Below are 21,649 nucleotides of genomic sequence, written 5' to 3'. Positions count from 1 at the left end.
CTGACTGATCCGAACGCAACTGCTGCAGTCGAGAGAGAGAGACATTTTATCATTTATGCTGCTGCTCTTGCTTTTCACGATAGTGGAGTGTGGCGCTTGTAGCTTGTTGTTACCCAATCATAAGTCATCAAAGCGGCAATAGGCTACAGTCATAGAGCCGCCGTGTGTGGCAAAAGTTAGGAGATAACTAATCAGTGGAAGATGGAATTAAAATGAAGGAGAAGGATAGGCTACAACGACCAAGAGCCAACAGGTAGGCTGCTACTTTATATTCTGAATGGAGTTGTTGTTCTAACTGTAGGATGAGAAATCACATGCACTGCAGCCTCAATTAGCCTAGCTAGCTAACGTTAGCTATTTAAACTAGCTTCTCCCGGTTTGATGCAATCAAGACAGATACTAAGTAATAATATTTTAAGCTACTTTATTAACTGGTGCTGATAAAGCATGAGAGGAGGGAGAGAGGTGTGAGGGAGGGGCTGTACTGTAAGCGAGTGACACAGGGAGCAGGGAGGGAGAGACGAGAGACAGCAACCAACCAATTGACTCGCGCTATAGTAGACTAATAGGTGCCATAGCTAGGCTACTTACCATCAAATATAATTTTTCTGCTGCTTCCCTCACTCGTATCAGACCTGGTCTGTATCCGACCATGTCTATATACAGAATGGGTCTAATTGTCCTCTGGTCCGTTCGGAATGGGTTTCTATATTTAAAAAAATGTATTTATGCAGATCGGGCCCGAGTGGGAAAGCCCCAGGTCCACTTCAACTTTTTGGACCCGTGAAGACCTCTAGTTGGAGCGGTAGGCAAATTGGAGTGGATCCAGTGTGCCTGGCATGCTGGCCTTGATGTGGGCAATGACCAGCCTCTCGAAGCACTTCATGATGACCGAGGTCATTTGGGAATGTCACTTTGTTTTTCTTGGGCACTGGGACAGTGTTGGTTTCCTTAAAGTAGGTGGGAACTACAGCCTGGGACGGGGACAAGTTGAAGATGTCCGAGAAGATGCCCGCCAGCTGGTTAGCACACATGCTGAGGATGCAGCCAGGGACGCCATCTGGGCCAGCGGCTTTGTATTCACTCTTTTGAGAGTTTTCCTCACGTCTACCTCTGAGAGTGAAAGCACCTGGTCGTCTGGAGCAGCGAGAGTCTTCCTGGATGGCTCGGTATTGTCTGCCTCGAAGCAAGCACAGAATGTGTTAATCTTGTCTGGGAGGAAGGCTTTGATGGGCACCGACAGCTGGTGTGTCTAAGACGGCGGCGCTGAGGAGGGCGCGCGTCTTGCCGGCTCCTGCTCAACGTAGCTTTTTTTTATGGCTATTTATGGCGACTAAGAAGAGGAAGGAAACGGGGAGTCCAAGCTAGGCTGAAAAGACGGGCCTACACGGCCTCCTCTTCCTAGCATCCTGATGGCTAATGTCCAATCGCTGGAAAATAAACTTTGTAAACTCAGTGCAAGGCTGAAATCGCAGACGGACATCAGAGAATGCTATGTCTATGTATTTACTGGGGCGTGGCTTTGTGTGTGTGCGTGCGTGCGTGTGTGTGTGTGTATCTTTGCTGTCTGAACCATGGAGCCAGTAGAGGACAGGGGGAGGGCTGGGGGAGGAGGAGAGGAGAGGGGGTCATTGGAGAGATGGCCCTACTCCAAATCAATGTAATCACAGCTCTTATCAGACAACCATTCATTGTGGAGGAGGGAGTGAGCAAAGAGGAGGTGGATGGAGAGGGGGAGAGAGAGGGGGAGCGAGAGAGAGAGAGAGAGAGAGAGAGAGAGGGGGGGGAGGGATGGATGGTTCATTCCATTCACTCCCAGGACCCAGGGCCCATACTCCCTCCTCCTCCACCCTCCCTCCACCTTTTCATTCATCCTGCCCTGATGAGATCCTCCACCATTGTGTCTGGGCCTCTTGTTCAGGGAAATGGCTGGGTTATTTTAAGTCCTGTCATATGAAAGGCTCTGGCTCTGACTGACTTCCCCAGGAGCTCTTATCACTGCCAACCAAATGACTCCACCTGCAGCAGAGAGCAGAGGGGGCTAAATACATCAATGAGGTTGTCCTTCAAAAAGTCACCTGGATTTAACCAAACCGGGAGACACCACACTGGAGACACGGCCTGGAGTTACTTTTACTATTAGAGAGCGTTTACATTGTAGCTATCATGCGTTGCCAGTGCTGCCTTTTGCCTCAATCACATTTAAGACTTTTGAATTGACATTTGTTCTTGGATGTGGCGTGGTCTAATAAAGTGTTTTCCCCTCCACATTCACGGTTCTAAGTTGCATGTATCATGCGTTGCCGGTACTGCATTTCGCCTTGCTCACATTTTGGACTTTTCAGTTGTCCACTCAATGTTAATGCTGCATGTGCGTGCACGGCTCTAAGCAGTGTCCACAGAAATGGTTCTTGAAGTAATTGTAGCGGTAGTGGTGGTGGGTTTTTGAAATGAATATTACAATTTTCCAGCTATTATAATTATTCTACATCACATAACCACAGGTTTGAATTGGTCTACTTCATGAGCTACCTGCAGAGCACTAACTAGAATAGAGAAACTGATCAAGACTTCACAGAAAAATCTAATTGGCTATTACAGAGACACAAGAGTCAAGTCGATTGAAGGGATCAAATGAGGCATGAATAGAGGCAGTATGATAGAGAGAGAGGGGGAGAGATGGAGAAAGAGGGGGAGACAGGAGAGGGGGAGGAGGGAGACAGGAGAGAGAGAGGAGGGAGAGAGAGAGAGAGGGAGACAGGAGAGGGAGAGGAGGGAGACAGGAGAGGGGGAGGAGGGAGACAGGAGAGGGAGAGGAGGGAGACAGGAGAGGGAGAGGAGGGAGACAGGAGAGGGAGAGGAGAGGAGGGAGACAGGAGAGGGGGAGGAGGGAGACAGGAGAGAGAGAGGAGGGAGACAGGAGAGGGAGAGAGAGAGAGAGGGAGACAGGAGAGGGAGAGGAGGGAGACAGGAGAGGGGGAGGAGGGAGACAGGAGAGGGAGAGGAGGGAGACAGGAGAGGGAGAGGTGGGAGACAGGAGAGGGAGAAAGAGAGGGAGAGGAGGGAGACAGGAGAGGGAGAGGAGGGAGACAGGAGAGGGAGAGGAGGGAGACAGGAGAGGGAGAGGAGGGAGACAGGAGAGGGAGAGGAGGGAGACAGGAGAGGGAGAGGAGAGGAGGGAGACAGGAGAGGGAGAGGAGAGGAGGGAGACAGGAGAGGGAGAGAGAGAGAGGGAGAGGAGGGAGAAAGAGAGAGAGAGAGAGCAAGAGAGGGGGGAGTCTTTTGTTCAAAGAGGTGTGTCTCTGTAAGAGAAAGGAGGGATGATAATAAGAGACTAGGTGATTGTTATGTCGGCAGGCAATTCATTCCAGCTCTGAAAAGCTATAGAAAAGAAGGAAGAGAGGAATGAAAGACTGGTGAATGGAAGAGTGAAGATGGGAGGATGGGGGAATGAGTCTGCCACAGAGAAAGATGATCACTGAGAATATGTGTTTAATTTATTTTGTGTTATATCTCAGAATGCATGGCTTTGTTTCCATACAATTATATGACCAAGTCTTTTTTCTTAAGGTATCTTTATCAAAACTGATCCATCTACTAACTACTGCAATAGTAATAGCGTTATTAATTATGAGCGATTCGATCATATCATTAATATGGACACTTGTCCAGACTTAAACATTGTATTCAAATGGAGGCATATTATGGATGCATCATACTTTGCATGAGTTCTTAGTTACCCTGTGTCAAGGTAAACATTCCTACTTGTATTTTCTACTTTGTTTCCACCAGTGCATAACTACATTATAATCAGTGTTGATGTCTTGACAATGCTGCTAGAGTGCATAAATCTTTTTTAGCTGCACTCAGCAGGGGTGCTAATTCCCTGTGTCCGTAGGGGGGGACTGGTTGTCACTTCTCTTGTTCTGTAACGCTGGGTGCTAATTCATTGTACATGAAGTCTAGTGGCTGAGTCTCCTCTCCTCCTCCCATCCTCCTCCTCTTCCTCCTCCTCCTCCCTGCCCTTCTTCTCTCCTCACCATCCTCCTTTCTCAATATCCTCCTCTTCAACTCATCTCTTCCTCATCCCATCTTCCTCCTCACCACCTATCCTCCACCTCTCCTCCTACCCTCCACTGCTTTTCCTGCAGAGTGCTATCGGAGCGCTAGGCTAGCTAATTGGATGTGAGAGGCTGTGTCTGATTGAGGAGTCCAGTGAGGGACCTCAGTATCTCAGGCACAGTGTTTACCACAGAGATAGTGAAGCTTCAAACATTCACGTTACATTATCCACGTCAACACGTTTCCCTTTAATGAAATGCACACTCGCATGCTTGATAGACCCTCGGTCTTAAATTTTCTTTCACTCTCTGTCTTTTCTCTCTTTCTTTCTCCCCCCTGTTTCCTATCCCTTTCTCCCTCTCTCTCTCACCCTAGTGTCTCTCTCTCTCTGTCTCTTGCTCTCTCTTCCTCTCCCTCTCGCCCCAGTAACTGCTCTCTGAGGAGAGAGGCTGGTGTATAAACAGCTTGGAGATAGAGAACCAGGTTGACTAAGCTTTTGCATCACTGCAAACGTTGCATCTGTTCTCTGCTAGAGGGAGTTAACCACAAAAAAAAAGTGAAAATGAAAAGCAAATCGAAGTATAAAGTTCAGGTTCAGGTGAAACAAACATACAGTAATTTCATGTTTCAGCAGTTTTTTATCCTTCAGATGTTGCATTAGTGCAAATGTGTAGCAAATATGTCCCTTGGCCTCTATTTAACAAGATGGTCCCCTGTCCCCATGTGTCTAATCTCTCGTGGACAGACTACATAAACGCTACCGTAGATCTGTCATGATACAACGGGGTGCATGAGATAACCAGCAGCATTAGTTACGGTGCTTGGGTTTTCCGTCACTGGTTATTCGGACAAATCACAATTTCTCAGGTCTTAGCGTCTTTGGAATTTCGGAAGGGGAGGGTACTTTTGGCCCATAGACTTGCCCGTAACTTGCAAAGAGAGACGGTGGAGCTCTGCATTCCAGTTCCGATCCTCGTTTTATCTCTTCTCAACATGTATGGATCCAGAACTTAAAGGTAGACTCAGCGATATGACGTAGATGCAGAAAGTAAACAGCATAGCGGGTCAATTTCCGCAACAACAGTGTTGAAGCACGGGGCTCAACTTCTCTGCTGTTTTGGTCCTGTGGCTACACGCTGTAACAGCGTGAAGCAATACCGTGCACATGCGCCGATACTGTTTGTGACTGTGTGAGCGAAGTGTTGGATCTCGCTCATCTCAATATCTGCGGTGCTACTCGTGGCAACATCATTTCGCTGAGTCTACCTTTAATCGAGCATCTAACCAATTACGCAAGTCTTTAGTTCTGGGTTAACCGGGATTACCCTGTGTCTAATATGACTAAAGGCTTAAGCAATCACACACATTCTAAAAAGAAAAATGACCTTTTTTCCTATGCTTCCCTGCAGGTCTGAGTGTCAGCGGTGAGTGTCGTCAGCCGGGGAAGTCTCTGTGTGTCAGTGTGAACTGGACTTGTGGGGACGGTCAGCTGGAGGTGGTCAACGCGGCTACGGGACGGAAGAGGGACTCTGGGATGCCATCAAGGCTCTGCAAGCACGCTCTGTTCACCCGCTGGGCAAGGCTGTACCGCAAGGTGAGTAGTGCAGACAGAAACACGCACACACTATAAACTGTATCATAATGAATACAGATGTTCAATCTTAATTCGATCACTCTGTTGTTGCAGAGAATGTTCGAGGTTTAAAAAAGGTTTCTGAAGTTTGAAAGGCTTCTAAGGTGTAATTTCCACTTCAAAATGTCAGCCTTGATTTTCCCTAACGAAAAATGTAACAATCACAAAAATGTATTATAATCCATTAATTATAATCCACATAAGAATTCACATGTCATGTTGCTGCAGGATTATTTTTCTGCTGTGAGAAGCTGGTCAAATTAAGATAGTATATCTGTACATGGCATAAAAAAAATGTCATACCATGCCTTTAATAGCGACTAACCAAGCTTCGGTGAGTAGCATGGAACCACTTGACGTCTCTGTGTGTCCAGCAACAGCTGCCACAGTACTCTACAGCAGCTTACCCCCCTTCACACAATAGCAGCCTATTATTTTAGAACAAACACAAAGCACAGTTTAATTTTCATTATGAAAATGTATGTAAATGCCTGCAACACCCAAATGGTGGCAGTTAAATTATAATGATTATATAACCATAATTATTTGGAGAAGCACTTGAGGAGCGCCGCCCTTGGAAATTGGTCCCCGCGCGCAGTAAGGCATGCAACAGCAGACACAGTAATCTCCAAAGAAACTTTGTGACTTGACTGTGCCTACGTCCCCTCTCTCGCCTCGCCTAGCGGCTGCTCCTCTTCTCTTTCTGCCTGCGCAACAAAGGAAATGCACAAAAGCACAGAGAATGTTCAATTGCTTGTGAAATTTAAATGGGGAGATTACACAGCTGTTGAAGTTCCCCGTTTGTGCCGGCTCATTAGTTTTGTTTTGCTCTCTATCTCTCTTACCCTAACCCTCTACCCCGTCTTTTTCTCCCTCTGTCTTTCTCGCTCCATCTTTATTTCTCTCTCCTTTTTTCTCTCCCTCCTTCTCCTTCTTCCTTCTCTCTCCAGTTGAGTATCCATGCTTCCGGGCCCTTGGACCAGCCACTGATGTACTGTGAGGCCAAGATGGCTGCCGGCTCTTACCAGACTGCCAAACAGCAGTGGCTCAGATCGCTACAGGAGACAGGCCTGGGAACCTGGGTGAAGAAACCTCCAGAGCAGGAGAGCTTCTTGCTACAGGACTAAGACACATTTCACTCCATTCTAGCCATTATTATGCACACGCACACCAGCTTCCTGTGGTGTGTGTGTCCGTGTTCATCCGTCCGTTTGCGTGCGTGTCTGTAGAAGGAGCATGTGGCAGTTGGCTTTATTGTTGTCCGCTGACTTTGGTTTGCTCTACAAGCCTCCATCTCCTCCTCGGCAAAAGCCACCTTTGATGTCGGTCGTTCAAGTTCCACAAAAAAATATATATATATGAAAATGGGAATGAAAGAGAGTGGGTTTGATCGGACCTCTCCTTCATTATCCCGCTGGTCCCTGGTTGTCATGTCAAAGCCGGGGAGAAGGCAGGAAAGAAGGCAGGGTAACCTTGGTCAATGTGAAAGGCAGCCGCTATCTTGTCATCAGCCATTTGGGGGCGGCGGTGCACCTGCAGAGCTCCAGCGGGATGGGGGACAGGGCCAGCCAATTACAGAGCCTGTCATTGTGACGTGTGATGGACAGAGAGATGGAGAAAGAGAAAAGGACCACAGAGAACCAGATAGACAACTCACCGTTACACACACGCCCGATTGCCACAGGCCTCGTTCACATATATCTCACCTATCTCTCTCCCTTTTCACAGCATCTCTTTGTCTGTCCATCTCCTCCTTTTTCTCTATCACTTCATCTTTCGACCCCCTTTCTATCCCTCTGTTCCTCTCTGCCATCTTCAACCCCCTCTCCTTCAGCGATCTCATTCTCTCCTCTTCTCCCCTCTCTCTCGCCTCCTCTCCACCTCTCTCCGCTCGCTTCTGACTCTAACACAAGTCACGAAGCTAGAGGTTCTGACGTGGCTACGACAGGTTAATTCCACCTGCTCTTAGTGGCACAAAGGGAATAGAGGAGAATGGAGGTGATAGCAACATAACTGCTGCCATTAGCCCACACTGGGGTTCCCCTTTCAGATAGAACACCACAGCCATCTTAGCTTCTTTAATACCTGTCATTAACGCTCTGAGTTGATTTCACCTTTTTAGTCAGGTCTCTCGCTGTAATTGGAATGGCACAGTTTTTTTCAGATTTTTTTACCACTGACAGGTTGATTATAAAGGGGGGTTGATTAACGCACAATAGAGCAGTCGTGAGCCTGACTTGTTAGCTGCGCTCACTTTGAGCTGGTGTAAAAGGGTTGTGACCGGGTTGTGACCAACCTGCTACAGTGGTTTGGTTGACGAGCGATTACCTGCAATGATGGGAAGGACACAGAATGGACTGACATTCAGTCGTCAATGGGAGAAAAACAATAAATAGAACCCTACTTAACAAAATGCATTTTGGTGTTTAGTTGCGGAGTCATTAACTCTCTATTGGCCCTACTCTATAGCCCAGGTGCTGGGTGGTAGCGAGGAACCGTTCTCTTCTTTGTTTCACATCCTCACTACTCCCCAAGCCAGTCTGTGAAGGTTCAGAATGCTAGAACACACTATCAAATGTCATCTGTAAAACACTGACTTCTCAACCCTGGCCATGTTTGTCCACGTTGGCCTCCTTACTTTGTTTGTGTTCATTTCAAATGTCCGATTTTCACCCCCCATTTAATCTTGAAAATATGCTTTATTTTAGTATTACAAGTATTGTCAAATAATTTCAAATCATTAGGTCAATGTGTTGTTTTTTACGTGTGTGATGTTCGAATGTAGGAATACGATAACGTTATATGCATACATTATCGTCATGTTGTTTAAATCCTTCCACCTTACTCTGACACTTTCCTTGGAGTTCACGAAGAGAACAGTCCAGGCTATTATATTAAACACAGTAACAGTGTCACCTAGTGGTCATAGTTCTTATGTGTCAGTGTTTTTACTTGTCCATCACTCTCCTCTGCCTCAGATCCCATTTTGGTCATGTGTACGGTCCACTGGGCAGGTAGACTGTAGGAAATACTGTCACAATCATTTCTCTGATATACTGTTCCACTGGACAAGAACGTGGATCATCATTATCATCAAAGTGGGATATCGTTTTTTCAATTGGAAGTTCCAAAATAGCAGGAGTAGGTATTTAAGTTTTTATAAAATCCTCCCTGTCCCCGTTAGTTGAGTAGAGATCCAGTGAAGGTTATTCTCTTTTATAAAGAGAACCCACCCTGTGTGTTTGTCAAGGCTAGTATGACCCCAATCACAGATCACTAGATGCATGTCATACATACATAAGCACAGTGCACATCAGGGTTGGGGTGAATTCCATTTAAATGCTTTGACTGAATTGAAATGGAATTGACCCTAACCCTGGTACACATAGGACATTATGTGGAGTGATAATGAACCATGAATAAATTCAAACTCTTTTGTCATCTTCATACATGTGTTGTCAAGAATAATCTAACTAGTTTTCCCTCTGAAAGTTCATCTTGTACATATTTCTCTTTTATTTTCTAATTCGCTCTATTATTAAATGTAGAGGCACATTTTGTTGGAAGCTTGTGGTATGTTTTACCAGTTATTTTTCATAGTCATTCAATTAGTCAAACATACACTATATATACAAAGGTATGTGGACACCCCTTCAAATTAGTGGATTTGGATATTTCAGCCACACCTATTGCCGACAGGTGTATGAAATCGAGCACACAGCCATGCAATCTCCATAGACAAACATTGACAGTAGAATGGCCTTACTAAAGAGCTCAGTGACTTCCAACGTGGCACCATCATAGGATGCCACCTTTCAAACAAGTCAGTTCGTCAAATGTCTGCCCTGCTAGAGCTGCCCGGTCAACTGTAAGTGCTGTTATTGTGAAGTGGAAACATCTAGGAGCAACAACGGCTCAGCTGTGAAGTGGTAGGCCACACAAGCTCACAGAATGGAACCGCCAAGTGCTGAAGCGTGTATCGTGGTAAAAATCATCTGTCCTCGGTTGCAATACTCACTACCGAGTTCCAAACTGCCTCGGGAAGCAACGTCAGCACAAGAACTGTTCGTCGGGAGCTGCATGAAATGGGTTTCCATGGCCGAGCAGCTGCACACAAGCTAAAGATCACCATGCGCAATGTCAAGCGTCAGCTGGAGTGGTGTAAAGCTCGCCACCATCGTACTCTGGATCAGTGGAAACACGTTCTCTGGAGTGATGAATCCCGCTTCACCATCTGGCAGTCCAACAGACGAATCTGGGTTTGGCAGATGCCAGGAGAACGCGACCTGCCCGAATGCATAGTGCCAACTGTAAAGTTTGGTGGAGGAGGAATAATGGTTCAGGCTAGGCCCCTTAGTTCCAGTGAAGGGAAATCTTAACGCTACAGCATACAACGATATTCTAAACGATTCTGTGCTTCCAACTTCGGGGCAACAGTTTGGGGAAGGCCCTTTCCTGTTTCAGCATGACAATGCCCCCGTGCACAAAGTGAGGTCCATACAGAAATGGTTTGTCGAATTTGGTGTGGAAGAACTTGACTGGCCTGCACAGAGCACTGACCTTAACCCCATTGAACACCTTTTGGATGAATGGGAGGAATTGAAATGCCGACTGCGAGCCAGGCCTAATTGTCCAATTGGTTGAATGGAAGCAAGTCCCCGCAGCAATGTTCCAACATCTAGTTGAAAGCCTTCCCAGAAGAGTGGAGGCTGCTATAGCAGCAAAGGGGGGACCAACTCCATATTAATGCCCATGATTTTGGAATGAGATGTTCGACCAGCAGGTGTCCACATACTTTTGGTCATGTAGTGTAGTTTTGTGGTTTCTGGCAAATATAACAAAATGATTCTTCGTTAAAAACCCGTTGATTATTTTGAGAGATATTAACAGTATGGCATGACTGAATGGTAATGTATTAAATGAGTGTATATTTGTACAAATTTTAAACAATAAAAAAATACAATATGGGAAGACGATAATGAAGATATGTCTAATTCAGATGTAAATTGAAGTTATATGAATACATGCTGCTAAGGTTGTAAATTGCACTTCAGTAATACCTTAAAAGTGAATGTTTGTACATGTGAATAAAATCTGAAAATCTGGTCATTTTATCTCTGTCTTGGTTATTTGTGATGATATAGGTTACTGTGCAATATTTCGTCTCTAGGATACTCATTAGCTTGGTCTGTGGGAAGAGAAAACCGTGTAATGTGTGCACCACGACTTATCAACCTAAAACACAAATAGAATGTTCTTTAAGTGATAGCCAAAAGCCTACAGTATGTGGCCCTTTCCACTATGAATTGAAATAAACACTGTTTTCATGACTGTCTGTCTCCACAGATGCATCACCTCCACACACAAATATTAGAGACTCTTCCCTTCCCCAAGGAAATACATTGGAAATGGTAATCATCCTGTCTCAGTGGCAGGTGTCAAACTGGGTGGGGAGCCACCAAATGAGCTATGAGAAGGGAGAGTTGTGTGGGTCTCTCTTTTCCCCTCAGGGCAGGTATGTGTCATGACTGTCCACACTACAACAAACATCATAATTTACTATTTACTCCACAGCCTGGCCCTTGTACTTGGTCTTCTAACTGTAATCTAATATACATGATCGGGAGCTAGGGCTGGACTCTCGGGATACCACTCCGTTCAGAAGTAATGAATGAAATCTACTGTACTGTATGAGCTTAATACCAAGACCAGGGATTTTCCCAACTTGTTCAAACACAAAAAAAAAAATACAGCTTTTTGTAATTACACATTAACATCCTACATTACTGGAGGAGATTTGGAATAGCCTGAAAGTGATCCAATTCTGGATTTAACAAGAAAAGAGACATCAATAGAATGCCGTTAGGTCTTGTCTGATAAAGTTAAACAGAAATCTAACCTTGATCGTGTCAACTGTCAACCAATCCAAATGTGTTATAAAACACATTATTCCCACTGAGGGATGACAAGTGACCCTTATCTATGTGACTAACCCCTGACCTTTCCATCACAGACTGCTTACTACCTCCAGTCAGAGGGGCTTTACAGAGAGGAAGGGAGAGACAGACAGACGGAGACAAGAAAGCAAGAGAGCGAGAGAGATTGATAGAAAGAGGGAGAGAGCTTGCTGGTGTTTACAGACAGCCAGTCTCTCCTCCGTATTGATCTCCAGACCATCATGCATCATCTCCTCCACACCTGCTTGTTTATTAGACTTGGCTCATGTCCTCCTCAATGCCACATAAAGGGAATAGGGTACCATTTGGGAGGCAGCCAGGGGCTGTGAAATCTACTTACCTGGCCGCCACCAAGATTTATTACTGTCCAATTGTATTTACTTGGAGGCTGCCACCAAGGGTGCCTCCTATTGGGAAGGACCTACATAGTGCACTACTTTAGACCAGAGCCCTATGCACTATGCAGGGAATATGGTGCCATTTGGGATGTAGACCAAGCATTATTACGGTCAATTTGTATTGACTTTACTTCAAGACTGATCTTATTACTGTCTCAATTTCAATTTACTTTACTTGGATGAGATTTCCTTCCAGTCTCAGTAAAACATTGATTGTATTCTCTTCTTTTAAACCAATCGTTAACCAGATCAGAAAACAGTGGTTGACCTAGTCTATATGTTTTTTTTACAGGCTTGCTTGACATGTGCACACATTGATCTGTAAAACACACAAAGGCGAACATTCTGTAAGATTCCTATATTCTTGCTGCCTCATTTTCTGCTTCAGAAAGGTAACAAATCAAGTTGACAACCTAATATCACTCAATTAATAACTGTGATATGGAGGAAGGAAAACTACTTCTGTATTTTTAAACAGATTGTGATCTTGAGCACAATATCAGTTAGTATTGTTATAACAAGGGCACTGAACATGTTCACTCATTCTGTTATTATTATCCGAGATGTATCATTTAAATTAATTCAATGAACTTTCAAATTAATTTAGCATTCAATTTATGATGTCAAATAAATAATTATTAAACCGTTCAGTTAGATTCATAATGAAAAAAAAAAACATTTCAACAAATGGAAAAGGAATCATACTTTTAATTGGATTTTGACAAGCATCTGTGCAGAATACATCTATCCCAAAAATGATAATACAGTGTGCAAAAAGTATATTAAAAGAATGAGGTTTAGGGTGAATATATGTTCTTACAATGAAGCCGCTGTGCCTTGCCTATCTACCGGTACCTTTTCCAATCTCATATAACAGTTTAAAATATAAAAAAAATCACATTCCTTTTCCCCCTTCGTTATAATTCATACATGAGGGTTCTCTGTCCAGCCATACCTCTTTGAAGATTAAAGATGATTCTGATACAGTGAAAGTGACGTACAAACTGCCTGAATAAAATAAAAAGTACAACGGTGAAGAAATCTGAGCTATATGCTAAAAACAGAACGTGTACATCCCAAATGGCACCCGATACCCTATATTAGTGCACTAGGGCTCTGATCAAAAGTACTGTAGCTCACCATGAAGGGAATAGGGGAATTGGGGACACAACCCCAAGTTATTTTATTAGCAGATGTAATTTGATATTCTGACAGATGCTGGTAACAAGAATAATGCAAATGTGTAACTACATTTTAACACCATTCTTATATGTTAAACATTTTTTTTCCATACTGAATTTATCTTGAATGTGTAAATTATAACTTATTGTAAAGGCAGTTCTCTTTATATTATCTATTGTGAAAACATCACAGCAGTATAACTGCGATGTTGATGCGCAGCACACAGACAAACAGATGAGGTACAATAGAAAGTGACAGACACACAACACAGCAACAAAGCCACTTGGTGACATTTCATCTCATACAACCATGAGCAGAGTTCATTAACTATTGTACAGCACATGCAGAACATCGAAACCAACCCTATTGAAGAACGATCAGATTCACAACAGCGTGGGTGGGTTATACGTTATGTCGATACAAAGAGCACTTGATAGGAATGCTTCTCACTCAGGATGGGTTGTACTGTAAGTGTTAACGCTCATTGTCATGACACTACTTTTCTGACCAGGGAAAACTACAGCAGCAACTAGCTACAGTGCCTTCCGAAAGTATTCACAACCCTTGACTTTTTCCACATTTTGTTGTGTTACAGCCCAAATTTAAAATTGGTTAAATTGAGATTTTGTGTCACTGATCTACAAACAATACCCCATAATGTCAAAGTGGAATTTATTTTTGAAATGTTAACAAATTAAAAATGAAAAGCTGAAATGTCTTGAGTCAATAAGTATTCAACCCTTTTGTTATGGCACAGATTCAACCACAAAGACCAGGGAGGTTTTCCAAGGGTTCGCAAAGGGCACCTGTTGGTAGATCAAAAATAAAATAGCCAGACATTGAATATCCCTTTGAGCATAATGCAGTTATTAATTACACTTTGGATGGTTTATCAATAAACCCAGTCACTAAAAAGTTAAGAGGCCTCCTTCCTAACTCAGTTGCCGGAGAGGAAGGCCAATGGTGATTTTAAAACAGTTCGAGTTTAATGGCTATGATAGGAGATAACTGAGGATAGATCAACAACATTGTAGTTACTCCACAATACTAACCTAAATAACAGGGTGAAAAGAACTGTACAGAACAAAAATATTCCCAAACATGCATCCTGTTTGTAAAAAGGCAGTAAAGTAAAACTGCAAAAAATGTGGCAAAGAAATGAACTTTTTGTCCTGAATACAAAGCGTTATTGTTTGGGGCAAATCCAACAACACATCGCGGAGTATCACTCTTCATATTTTCAAGCACGGTGGTGGCCGCATCATGTTATGGGTATGCTTGTCATCGACAAGAACTAGGGAGTTTTTAAGAAGGAAAAGAAACGGAATAGAGATAAGCACAGGAAAAATGCTAGAGGAAAACCTTGTTCAGTCTGCTTTCCAACAGACACTGTGAGACAAATTAACATTTCAGCAGGACAATAACCTAAAATACAAGGCCAAATATACACTGGCGTTGCTTACCAAGACGATGTTGAATGTTCGATTGGCCTAGTTACAGTTTTGACTCAGAAATCCGCTTAAAAATCTATGGCCAGACTTGAAAATGGTTGTCTAGCAATGATCAACAACCAACTTGACAGAGCTTGAATTTTTGTTTTTAAGAATAATGGGCAAATATTGTACAATCCAGGTGTGCAAAGCTCTTAAGAAACATACCCAGAAATATTCACAGTTGTAAATCACTGGCAAAAATTATTCTAACATGTATTGACTCGGGGGGTTGAATAGTTATCAAATCAAGATATATTTGTTTATTTTCCAAAGATAAAAAAAAAAGTATTTTATTCCACTTCGACAGAGTATTTTGTGTAGATCGTTGCCAAAAAATGACAATTAAATCAATTTTTATCCCACTTTAACAACAAAATGTGGAAAAAGTCAAGGGGTGTGAATACTTTCTGAAGGCGCTGTGAATCCTATAACTACGGTTGGATTTCTTCGTGGTCAGGTAACATGAGTCAGAAAAACTCCTGGCCCTAATCATCCGAACTATACTTCCTCCTAACGCGCCTCAGCCAATTTCCTGTGTAACCATGGTGATAATTAACCAAATCATTTTATTGCGCTCTTTTGTGGCTTTGCTATTGGAGGATGTTGTGATCACATATTCAACATTAGATTAGCCTATGCAATACAGTAAACAGTGTACTGGCCAGGGGGACTACACACTTCAAGCTGATCATCTATCATTTTCATTGAGATCTATGTACAGCAAACATTAACGTCAGTCAAGCATATTTATCTAAGCAGGTGACCAGTAACCATATGAGCACATTGTGACCCATGGAGGAAATGTTAAATATGATATTGAACAAGCCCCATTGCTGCATGCATGAATGCATTTTCTTGCAAAAAAACATTGTTGCAGGTTCCCTATTGTCAAATCTACAGTACACCCACATAGTCATATTGAGTACTACACCGTATAGAAAGAACAAGGCAGATATATCCTAACAGCATGGCAAAAAAATTGCTTATATGTGTTTTTAAAAAGAAATCTGTACAATGGACAGTGTAAAATGTGACTGACTCAAAACAACTCAGTAGGTCAAAGGTGTAGTAGGTCTCCAGATGATACAGTAAACTCCTAGCCCTTGATCATGCAGGCCAAAGAGGGTGAAAACAGCCAAGATGACCCACTCAGTGTAAAGATCATCCATCTGGGTTAGACCAGGCCACCATATGATACGCGAGGTACAAATGTGTTGCCTCTCCTATCGTTCTTCAGACAGTTTTACAAATACATTGACGGGAGTTTGAGTGCATGCAAGATCAACTAGGGCTTGCTATTCATCCATTCATGTTCATCAGCAGTAAACAAGACCACAGAAGTAGTGTTTTCTGGAGTCAACCAAATATATTTGTACGTATATAGATGGGTTTAAAATATGACTTTGTCCTCTCCATTAAAACACACAAAAACACTCAGTCCATGCAAAGTGGATGGAGATCAAATACAGTGGTATGTGTGTGTATGTGCAGTGTGTGTGTGTCACTTGTCCTGCATCACTTCTCCTGCAGCAGAGCTGGGATGTTGATGTTCCATCCGATGGCTTGCCGGTCGAAGCCACAGGTGAACAGGTTACATGACGCATTCTCCTCGTTCCACACCGAGCAGCACACCATGCGTCGATGACCCTGGAATACACAGGCACATACCAACACAGAAAAACCTCAAAGACCACACAACATGGATAACAAAGCTCAAACAGACTTCAATGGAGTTGTGTACAGTATCACACAGCTACACAGAACCCACACAAGTTAAAACCCCCAACAACAACCCTTTGACCTCCCTGGTACACAGCAGTACATTTCCACATCAGCAGTGTTAATGGCTATAGACACTGAGGCAGTGTCAGCACTCAGCCTGCAGGAAGTGACTATGTGTGGAAATGGGATTGCAGAATCTTTCCTCCGCTCACTCTCTCCTCCCACTCTCTACCGCTCTACAGAAGGGGCTGTCTGTGTGACAGAAAGAGATGGAGAATCTTTCCTCCTCATCTCGCTCCCATTGTTTCTCCCTCCCTCCCCCTCTCAGGAAGGGACTGTCTGCGTGACAGAAGGATAGATGGAGAATCTTTTCTCCTTCCCTCCCGCTCTCTTCCCTCAGCACCTACCTGTCTGTTGCTGCGTGGTAGTCGTGCCAGTCTTACTCCAGTCATGTCAAACAGCCTGACTTGCCGATTGTCGTGTGGGAGAGCGATGATTCTTTGGTTGGCTGAGACACTTATCCTGGAAGGAGTTCAGACAGAGAGTATGGCGTGTTAGACAAGAGAAGGGAATAAGGCTTGACTTGATGTGTTCTTGACAACGCTAATAATAACTGTACGTACAGGTGGAGCTGTCACTCAACCACTACACCTAAACTATCAATCTGAACTGTGCTTGAGTTCAAACTAAAACATAAACACTTTGGAAAACATGACCATAAAATGTTCTGAATTGTATGATCTCTTGGTCTTTTTTCAGCTCTTCACATACAATGAAATGCCTCTCCTACCTGTTAACAGCAGAGTCTGTGCGGATGGTTGCTATGGGTGACCTCATGTTCTTCAAGTCCCACACCTTGACGGTGCGATCATCACTCCCCGACACCACGTTGTCCCCCACTGTGAACACAGCTGACGTCACCGTGCTGGAGAGAGACAAAAAAACAAAACAGAATGATCATTGTTAAAATTTCTCTCAAAGCCATCAAATCTATACTACGTGGACAAAAGTATGTGGACACCCCTTCAAAATGACTGGATTCGGCTATTTTAGCCACACCGGTTGCTGACAGGTGTATAAAATCGAGCAAACAGCCATGCAATCTCCATAGACAAACATTGGCAATAGAATGGCCTTACTGAAGAGCTCAGTGACTTTCAATGTGGCACTCTAATAGGATGCTCCCTTTCCAACAAGTCACTTCGTCAAATATCTGCCCTGCTAGAGCTGCCCTGGTCAATTATAAGTGCTGTTATTGTGAAGTGGAAACGCCTAGGAGCAACAACGGCTCAGCCGCGAAGTGGTAGGCCACACAAGCTCACAGAACGGGCCCTCCGAGTGCTGAAGCGCGTAAAAATCATCTGTGCTTGGTTGCAACACTCAGTACGGAGTTCCAAAGTGCCTCTGGAAGCTACGTCAGCACAATAACTGTCCATCGGGAGCTTCATGAAATGGGTTTCCATGGCCGAGCAGCCGCACACAAGCCTAAGATCACCATGCACAATGCCAAGCGTTGGCTGGAGTGGTGTAAAGCTCACCGCCATTGGACTCTGCAGCATTGGAAACACGTTCTCTGGAGTGATGAATCACGCTTCACCATCTGGCAGTCTGACGGACGAATCTGGGTTTGGCGGATAACAGGAGAACGCGACCTGCCCGAATGCATTGTACAAACTGTAAAGTTTGACAGAGGAGGAATAATGGTCTGGGGCTGTTTTTCATGGTTCAGGCTAGGCCCCTTAGTTCCAGTGAAGGGAAATCTGAATGCTACAACATACAATGACATTCTAGACGATTCTGTGCTTCCAACTTTGTCGCAACAGTTTGGGGAAGGCCCTTTCCTGTTTTAGCATGGCAATGCCCAAGCGCACAAAGCAAGGTCCATACAGAAATGGTTTGTTGAGATCAGTGTGGAAGAACTTGACTGGCCTGCACAGAACCCTTACCTCAACCCCATCGAACACCCTTGGGATGTATTGGAACACTGACTGCGAGCCAGGCCTAGCTCAGAATCAGTGCCCAACCTCAATAATGTTTGTGGCTGAATGGAAGAAAATCCCCGCAGCAATGTTCCAACATCTACTAGAAAGCCTTCCCAGAAGAGTGGAGGATGTTATAGTAGCAAAGGAGGGACCAACTCTATATTAATCCCATGATTTTGGAATGAGATCTTCGACGAGCAGGTGTCCACAAACTTTTGACCATGCAGCATATCAAATCAAAAACTATCTCAAAGCTATCACATCAAAACACTGCTGGCAAACAACAGGAAAACGGAGTCTATTAAAGCTGGAATTCGTAGCGGTGAAACTACCACGTCCGTTTGCGATATTACAAGATCAAAGGCGTTCATTCAAACAACAAACACCGTTTATTTAACTAATAACTAACCCGCCAGGGGCGACCAGTGGTGCGGTTTCACTTTATGTGGATCTTTAAAAGGTGTTACTTTTCTTCTAAGACTCATCATGTGTAACTCAAGTGAAGTCATTCAGCCTGTAGGGAGAGTCATCTCCCTGCCGTCACACAGTCATTCATAAATGAGAGTGATGTAAACTGTGAGGAGGGAGGCTAAGACTATTTTTAATAATCTACCAGTGGGGGTGTAACAGTCAGGCAGTTCCAGAGCGGAGCTCCTCTCCCAAGCCCTGCCTGGCTCTGCGGTTACCTCTCAGTGTGCCGACACTGGGTACGCCTGGGGGGAGGGGGGGGGGCTAGTGTGAGTGTCTTGAAAGTCACCATAGTCTCTGAGGGTCAGTAGAGGTTGGCCCAAAAGTGCTCACCTCAGCACAACTTCCCAGGCGGGAGCCAGGCGTGATGTAGCACGTCGCTCTTACACGTCGCCGAGGTCAAGACCATTCCTTTAATGGACTCATTTAAGATTTCTTATTCATTTCACACATCACTGTCATCTTTTTCTTCCAACCCCCCTCTCTCTCCCTCTCTCTACTGAAGGAGCCAGGAGGATTCGATTTGGCGCTCTGTTCGTTCTGATTAAGATTAGCAGCAGAAAAGCCCCATGCAGCACCACCTTAGCCTCACTCACTGGCTAACTCCTAGCCATCTTTAATTTAAATTGACATTATATTACGGTTTAATTAAGGGGCTAAACTCTGCCATATTAAAGATGTGGGGCCCTGCCCAACTGTACGTATATAACCACCGGGGGGGGCGGCTCGCTCATGGACGATTTTAAATCCCAAATGGCACCCTATCCCCTATATAGTGTACTACTTTTGACCCAGGCTCATAGTGCTCAGGTCAAAAGTAGTACACTATATAGGGAATAGCTAGCCAGTCCAATGCACTTTTTGACATTGTAAGGTAAGGTTGCGTTATTAAAGTCCTATTATAACTTGGGAGGCATTCTGAAAGTCTCTCCTGAGCCAACTGACATGCAAGGTCAAGGCTCATTAGGAAAAGGGGAGAAGGGGGTAGGAGAAGGCCCAGGGGTATCAGTGACTGGGCCAGTCTTTGTTAAAGGCTAACGAGAGACGTCCACCTATTAACCCTGGACATGATCTTTTATCTTTTAGGTCTACATCCTTAGCTATCATTAATGTGAGTGTAGATTCTGCATTATAAATCATATACAGCATTTTTCAGCAAACATCCTGAACATATATTTGGCGTACATAAAATAAAATAATTCGGTGTAATTTCTTTGTTTGAGTATCATAACGATCAAACATTTCCTCCCCGTTTCTATGCATATCATATTTATAGAAGATTCTAGCCTGTCACATAGAACCTGTTCTCTATATTTTTTCCAACGTGACATTATGTTTAAATTGCACTGAGACGAACATTCACAGTGACTATAGAATCAGATTTATGTTGGCATATTCCTCTGAAGCGCTGTGTTAGATAGACACAGACACATGCACGCACACACAGACACACACACAGATGCCTGCCTGTGATCAAACGCCTCGGAACAGAAGCGAGAGACAAACGCGACATGGCATCCCGTTGGTAAAGCAAGTCTGCTGCCACTTCTCATCTGCACTTTACGTGTTAGCTCACGTACATTGGCTGTGTCCCAAAAGGCACCCTGTTCCCTATATAGTGCACTGCTGTTGACCAGAGCCACGTGGATCCTGGTTAAATATAGTGCACTACACAGCGAATAGGGTGCCATTTGGGACGCACCTACAATTATTTCACAATTATAAGGAGGGGGGGACTTAGAGGCTGAATATGCTGTGCTTTTGACTGCCACCATGCTCTGTCACTGTGCATTAGCTATAATTGCGTCTGAAGACACTGCAAATGAGCTACTCCTTCCCAAAGCTCTCTATCTATTAAACCCTTTACACTGACGCTCCCTGCAACATTACACTGTGCCGCTCTGTCAAGAGGACATGTTATCAGAAACATTCAATTGTTACATTTACAGTTGAAGTCGGAAGTTTACATACACTTAGGTTGGAGTCATTAAAACTCGTTTTTCAACCACTCCACAAATTTCTTGTTAACAAACTATAGTTTTGGCAAGTCGGTTAGGACATCTACTTTGTGCATGACACAAGTAATTTTTCCAACAATTGTTTACAGCCAGATTATTTCACTTATAATTCACTGTATCACAATTCCAGTGGGTTAGAAGTTTACATACAGTAAGTTGACTGTGCCTTTAAACAGCTTGGAAAATTCCCGAAAATGATGTCATGGCATTAGAAGCTTCTGATAGGCTAAGTGACATCATTTGAGTCAATTGGAGGTGTACCTGTGGATGTATTTCAAGGCCTACCTTCAAACTCAGTGTCTCTTTGCTCGACATCATGGGAGAATCAAAAGAAATCAGCCAAGACCTCCGAAAAAAATTGTAGGCCTCCACAAGTCTGGTTCATCCTTGGGAGTAATTTCCAAACGCCTGAAGGTACCACGTTCATCTGTACAAACAATAGTAAGCAAGTATAAACACCATGGGACCACGCAGCTGTCATACCGCTCAGGAAGGAGACACGTTCTGTATCCTAGAGATGAACGTACTTTGGTGCGAAAAGCGCAAATCAATCCCTGAACAACAGCAAAGGGCCTTGTGAAGATGCTGGAGGAAACAGGTAGAAAAGTATCTATATCCACAGTAAAACGAGTCCTATATCGACATAACCTGAAAGGCCGCTCAGCAAGGAAGAAGCTACTGCTCCAAAACCACCATAAAAAAGCCAGACTATGGTTTGCAACTGCACATGGGGA

The 21,649-nt window shown here is 44.0% G+C and overlaps 2 protein-coding genes across 3 annotated transcripts in view; one reads left to right on the top strand and one right to left on the bottom strand.

The window, feature by feature from the left end:
• adarb2 (adenosine deaminase RNA specific B2 (inactive)) overlaps window positions 1-8,607 on the top strand; it is a 201,809-nt gene extending 193,202 nt beyond the window's left edge. Inside the window, exons 9-10 of the mRNA XM_014157458.3 lie at window positions 5,472-5,656; window positions 6,646-8,607. Of these exons, the coding sequence (XP_014012933.3) occupies window positions 5,472-5,656; window positions 6,646-6,822 (362 nt within the window). The 3' untranslated portion in view covers window positions 6,823-8,607. The remainder of the gene's footprint in view (window positions 1-5,471; window positions 5,657-6,645) is intronic.
• A 4,133-nt stretch (window positions 8,608-12,740) lies between these two features.
• The window catches only part of wdr37 (WD repeat domain 37), a 28,472-nt gene continuing 19,563 nt past the window's right edge, over window positions 12,741-21,649 (bottom strand). For both annotated transcript variants that reach the window (XM_014157446.3, XM_014157448.3), the window contains 3 exons: window positions 17,238-17,372; window positions 16,855-16,969; window positions 12,741-16,372 (listed from right to left, as the gene is read on the bottom strand). In XM_014157446.3, coding sequence (XP_014012921.1) covers window positions 16,241-16,372; window positions 16,855-16,969; window positions 17,238-17,372 — 382 coding nt within the window. In that variant the 3' untranslated portion in view covers window positions 12,741-16,240. The remainder of the gene's footprint in view (window positions 16,373-16,854; window positions 16,970-17,237; window positions 17,373-21,649) is intronic.

This window comes from Salmo salar, chromosome 19, assembly GCF_965601325.2.
Source record: "Salmo salar chromosome 19, fSalSal1, whole genome shotgun sequence".
Lineage (NCBI taxonomy): Eukaryota > Metazoa > Chordata > Actinopteri > Salmoniformes > Salmonidae > Salmo > Salmo salar.
This window is presented reverse-complemented; position numbering and strand designations above follow the sequence as displayed.